The sequence below is a fragment of the Dasypus novemcinctus genome, chromosome 6, assembly GCF_030445035.2.
Source record: "Dasypus novemcinctus isolate mDasNov1 chromosome 6, mDasNov1.1.hap2, whole genome shotgun sequence".
Taxonomy (NCBI): domain Eukaryota; kingdom Metazoa; phylum Chordata; class Mammalia; order Cingulata; family Dasypodidae; genus Dasypus; species Dasypus novemcinctus.
This window is the reverse complement of record NC_080678.1, coordinates 3,228,756-3,234,269: the sequence shown is the minus strand read 5'-3', so window position 1 is coordinate 3,234,269 and position 5,514 is coordinate 3,228,756. Positions and strand designations below refer to the sequence as shown.

The 5,514-nt window shown below is 43.0% G+C and overlaps 1 protein-coding gene across 1 annotated transcript; it reads left to right on the top strand.

Moving 5' to 3' along the window:
- Positions 1-985: 985 nt before the first annotated feature.
- On the top strand, positions 986-1,918 carry LOC101426844 (olfactory receptor 13A1-like). The gene has a single exon (XM_004458815.2). It carries the CDS (start codon positions 986-988, stop codon positions 1,916-1,918), a length of 933 nt encoding a protein of 310 aa, XP_004458872.2.
- The last annotated feature ends 3,596 nt before the right edge of the window (positions 1,919-5,514 follow it).

Here is a 5,514-nt window from a genome sequence, read left to right as displayed (position 1 = left end):
GGACTAACATAAATGTTTAGGGGTCTCACAGGGCTTGCAGCAGAGCAAGTGCCTTAGCAGAAGGTCTTGGGTTGGCTAAGACTGCCTCTGCCCCTTTATTTTCTGCTCCCCAGCCTCTGGCACAGGTGACATTGAAGAGACAAACCTCTCACTTAGCCCAGGAGAACCTGGATGGGTTTGAGCCTGGAGTCAGATTCCTGCCAGATCTGGATCAAACTGCTCAGACAGCAGCCCTGGTTGACCATGATCAAATCCCCTGCACTCTCTGGGGAGTAGCCTGGAGAGCATAAGGAAAGGTGTGCCAAGTGTGGTTTTGGCTGAAGAGACTGAGGCCAGGTTCATGCAAATCTGAGCTCCAACAGTTACCCCCACCTGTCCTGAGGCTGGTGGTGGCCTCCCAAGCCTTGGACCTTGCTGGTGTCACAGACCACTACCCAGGCTCTTACCACCATCCTCTGGTCCTCTCAGATCACCTGAAATCCCCACTAGGGCTATCTTCTTGCCCACATTGACCCTCAGGTGAGAATTCCATCCTGTCCTTGGGGCAATCTTCTCCCTGACTCCTCACTAAATCTTCAGCTGAAAATGATTTTCCTCTTTCATAGAAAAGAGACCTGGAGCTCACTAGTCTGGTTGGTTCAGCATCATGAACCATCTCCAAGTCACTTTCATATTTTGGGATGATGTAGGAAATATTCATCTAAAGTGAAAACGGGCTGCACTTACAATGTAAATCACTAAGCATTGTTGCCACAGCCACCACCAAGAAGGAACAGCTGTCATAGGGAGGAGAGTCGGGGCTGGGAGGGTAAACAGGGGGTCCAGAGTGAGAGTTTACCCTCTGATTATCTCCTAGGGCCAAGACACCACCAGAAACATCCCTAGAGTTGAAGAACCTGCATGCAGAGAGGACACCTCATCCACCCCTGTGCCTCCCTCTGCCAGGTGCTGGCCCCTGGACCCCTGGAATATGCTCACACTGCCAATGGCAGCAAGCAACCACTCAGCCATGGTAGAGTTCGTCCTCCAGGGCTTCTCAGAAAATCTCCAGCTCCAGGGTGTCTTATTTGCTCTCTTCCTGTCCATTTATCTGACTGCTTTTGTAGGGAACAGCCTCATTCTCAGGGCCATCTGCCTAAATCCCCACCTCCACACCCCAATGTACTTCTTTCTCACCAACCTGGCCATCATAGACATTGTCTGCACATCCACTGTTCTGCCCAAGTTGCTGGAGAATTTGCTGGTCAAGGGTAACACAATCTCATACAGAGGCTGCTTGACCCAGCTCTTCTTCCTGACATGGTTTCTGGGGGCTGAACTGCTGCTGCTCACAGCTATGGCCTATGACCGTTATGTGGCCATCTGCCAGCCCCTGCACTATCACACAGTGATGAGCAGGCCCCTCTGTGCCCTGCTGGCAGGCAGTGTATGGGCAGTCAGTGGGGTCAACACCTCTGTGAACACTGGCCTGATGGCACAGCTAACGTTCTGTGGCTCCAATCAGATCCATCACTTCCTGTGTGAATTCCCCTCACTGCTGCTGCTTGCCTGTGGCCCAGTATATCTGAACAACATGATGGTTGTCATTGCAGACATTTTCTTCGGGGTGGTCAACTTCTTACTCACCATGGCATCTTACACCTTCATCATCACCAGCATCCTGCGCATCCGCTCCACCGAAGGCAAGCTCAGGGCCTTCTCCACCTGCTCCTCCCACCTCTTGGTGGTATGCATGTACTATTCCACTGTCATCTATAGCTACTTCCTCCCAGGTTCTGGATCTTCCATGGAAAATGGTAAAGTGGTCTCCGTCATGTACACAGTGGTCAGCCCCAGCCTGAACCCACTCATCTACACTCTGCGCAACAAGGATGTAAAAATGGCTCTCAGGAAGGTGTTTCCCACATTTGGTAAATGAAAGGAAATGGACTAGGGGATTTTCCTAGATGCTAAGGAAATAATTTCAAGAAAAGACTTCATCATCTGGTACAAGTGGAAAGGAGAAGAAGATCATTCCTGTAATAGATTCATAGACAACGTGCTCCTGCAATGGGAATTGGACCACCATCTATGGGGCACTTTATACTCTCCAAAGAGCTAATTGTGGATACGGTCAGGCCTTGAGGGGTCAGGAATAAGGGGGAGCCACAGAGAGGGTGGATGACCAGGGGGAGCAGCAGGAAGCCCAGCAAAGTAGACTGGGCTCTATCCCTCTTTCCAAAGTCGGTTGATGTTTACACCCACACACGGGTGTGGGTGTTCCTGTAGAATTCCTCTTTCAGAGAGGGGGTTTAGAGTCTGGAGTGAGGCCCATTATGCTCACTGCTTGGTGCATTTGACATGAGGTCCCTGATTTCCTGCTTTGGAGAACTTCACCTGGACCTTAATTCTCTGACCCATCTCTTCATGGCAGGAGTTTGGGGAAGAGAAAAGATTCATTGCCCTTCACCATGTCTGTGTGATATCCCCACCTTGCTACACTGAAGACAGTCTTCCATTTTAGTGAGCTGCCGAAGAGAGGCTTATTTTATTTATTTAGTCCTTGCAATAAAAGAAAGCATCATTCTTTATTAAAGAAGCTTTACCAACACCAAAAATTTTGTTTCAGTTTCTAGTTTGTACAAAAGATTCTTCCTCGTTATTTTATGGTTCATTTCTTTCTCAATCTCCTCCTTTCCCTCCACTTCTGTTGTCTTCCTACTTCTTCACCTTTTCATCATTATATTTATTAACTTATTCTCTGTTTTTAGGCTCTAAATGTTTGTGTTCTTCACTGTTTCATCCTATACTTTCTTCTCTTCTCTTGGTAATTTCATTCATGGCCAAATCTCCATTTATCATTATATTTGCTAGCAATATCTAAATTTATAGCTAAAGACTAGTCCTCACCTACAAATCCCAGACTCCTTTGTATAAGTACCTAGGTAACATAGCACCTAGGATTTTCCAGGGATATTCTTCAACAATCTACATGGACGATAACCAGTCCCCTCATCCCATCTCCTAGTAAGAGTCACAAATACTGGAATATTCTTTTTTTTTTTTATTCATTTTTTAAAAAATATTACATTCAAAAAATATGAAGTCCCATTCAATCCCACAGCCCCCACCCCCCACTCCCCCCACAGCAACACTCTCTCCCATCATCATGACACATCCATTGCTCCTGGTAGGTACATCTCTGGGCATCGCTGCACCCCATAGTCAATGGTCCACATCATAGCTCACACTCTCCCACGTTCCATCCAGTAGGCCCTGGGGGGATCTACAATGTTCCATAGTTGTCCGTGAAGCACCACTCAGGACAACTCCAAGTCCCAAAAATGCCTGGATTGAACTGGACTCAGATGGGATCTCTTTTCACAAGACTTTCATGCTACTTCACTGGAATTGTAGTTGGTGTTGGGGTTTAAGATATATTTAGGGGATTTGAATCTCTGGACTGACAATATGATAGCCAGGCCCTGAGCCTCAACAGACTTCAGCTCCTACACTCTGATTTATTGGACTTACCCCACTCAGCTAACATGGAGTTGAAGAAGGTCAACCACCACACCATGGAGCCTAGAGTGCCTACAACTGAAAGCAGGAGGATTGCATCCAGTATCCATTTGGAATCTAAGCCCCCACTTGACATACTGGAATATTCTTGATCCCCTTGCCCAGACTTTGTATCCAAAGACTCCTCAAATCCTATTGCTTCTCCCTTCTCTAACACTCATCCAAAGATGCCACAGCATCCCTGCTGGATGTCTTAACACATTCCACCTGGTCTGTCTACATTTTTTCTTGAACTACCAAGATCATGTATCCAGAATTATAAATTTCACAGCATTTTATAAAGTAATATTTCCAGCATGTATTTATGCTGAAAGAATTTTACAGTAAACACTCACTTTCCCATTTCTAAATTTTACTATTAGGTTTTTCTGACAGTTGCTTTATTATTTTTCCATCCATCCATCCATCTTCATCCATCTACCCATCCATCCTTCCTTCCATCCATCCATTCAATTTGTTTTTTTATGAATTTCAAAGCAAGTTTCAAGCATGAGTACTCTTCTCCTTAAATATGACTTTGCATTTAGGTTCAACATTTGTTTAGTTTCTTTTCCCTTTGATGCAAAATTTTAAATGAAATATACAAACAATAGTGCACATGTTCTGAGTTTTAGTAATGCCATATAGCTGCATGACCCAAACCCCTATTAACACATAGAATATAACTCCCACCCCATATGGTTCTTTTTTTGTTTAGTCAATCCTCCTCAGACTACTCATTGCTGAAGTCTTCACTGTTTTGTGTTTTCCCACTGTAGATTACATCTGCATGTTCTAGAACTTCATATAAAATGAATTATAAAATACACAGTCTCTTTTATTTAGCTTCATAATTTAGAAGTTCATTCATGCATCATTAGTTTGTTCCTTTTTCTTAATTAGTATTCCATTATATGAATAGATTCCATTTTATTTACCCATCCGCTTGTTGATGAACAGTTGTTTTTTTCTATCTTTTTGTGTTATGAATAAAGGAGCTATAAACATTTCAGTACATTTCCGTCTGCAGACGGGTTTTTGTTTCTCTTGGTTAAATGACTAGGAATGTAATTGCTGGGCCTCAGGGAATGTATGTTGACTTCTAAAAGAAACTGTAAATTTTTTTTTGCAAAATGGCTTTTTTTTTTTACAGTCCCACCAGCAATGAGAGTTCTGGCTCTCCACATCCTCATGAACAATTGGTGTTATATGGAGAAATCTTTTAAAAATCCAACTCTATGCTATTCCCTTGCTTATAGTCCTTGTGTAGCTTCCTACTGCTCATGGATGAGGTAAGAACTTCCATATGATCTGGCCTGTCCTTTTCATCTTTTCCAGTATGGGATAAAGTGCTATAAACTTCCCCTTACGTACTGCTTTAGCAGCATTACACAAAATCTGATATGTTGTATTATTTTCAATAAGGTCACAATGCTTTCTAATGTGCTTTTTTATTTCTAATTTGATCCATGTCCTATTTAGAACATCTTCATGTAACCATTGATCTTTATTTGATTAGACAAAATTTGCATTCTTCCAAGACAAGTAACAAAATTTGAGCTTATATTTAATCTGACAAAGTAAGTTCTAGGTAGTTAGAATATTATGTAAGAAATCTCAAATGAGGTGAAAAGAATCAAAGTATCACTTGCAGTTGCTCCTGGGAAAGGGGAAACTATATCTGCAGGTGAGGTCCATAGTGGTCAGCACAGAAAAAGCAAGTAACTTAATTGGGTGAAGTGTTTTTTCTTTGGGGGGAGGAAAATGTGGTAAAGAGGGCAGGAATTCATAGGCATATTCAGAATGGCTTTTCCATTTCAAAATGGTAATAAATATATTTAAATCATGGCACCTGGGCACTTCAGAGGAAAAGAAGACCTTAACCAGAGTAAGCTCATGGCAGAATTCTTTAGTAAGATGTACAATTTCCAAGTAATGGAGTGGACTTAAAGAATTACCTTACTTTAACAGTAG

What these genes read in the sequence shown, in the direction of transcription:
- LOC101426844 (XM_004458815.2), top strand. Translation starts at nt 986, where the DNA reads ATGGCAGCAAGCAACCACTCAGCCATGGTAGAGTTCGTCCTCCAGGGC.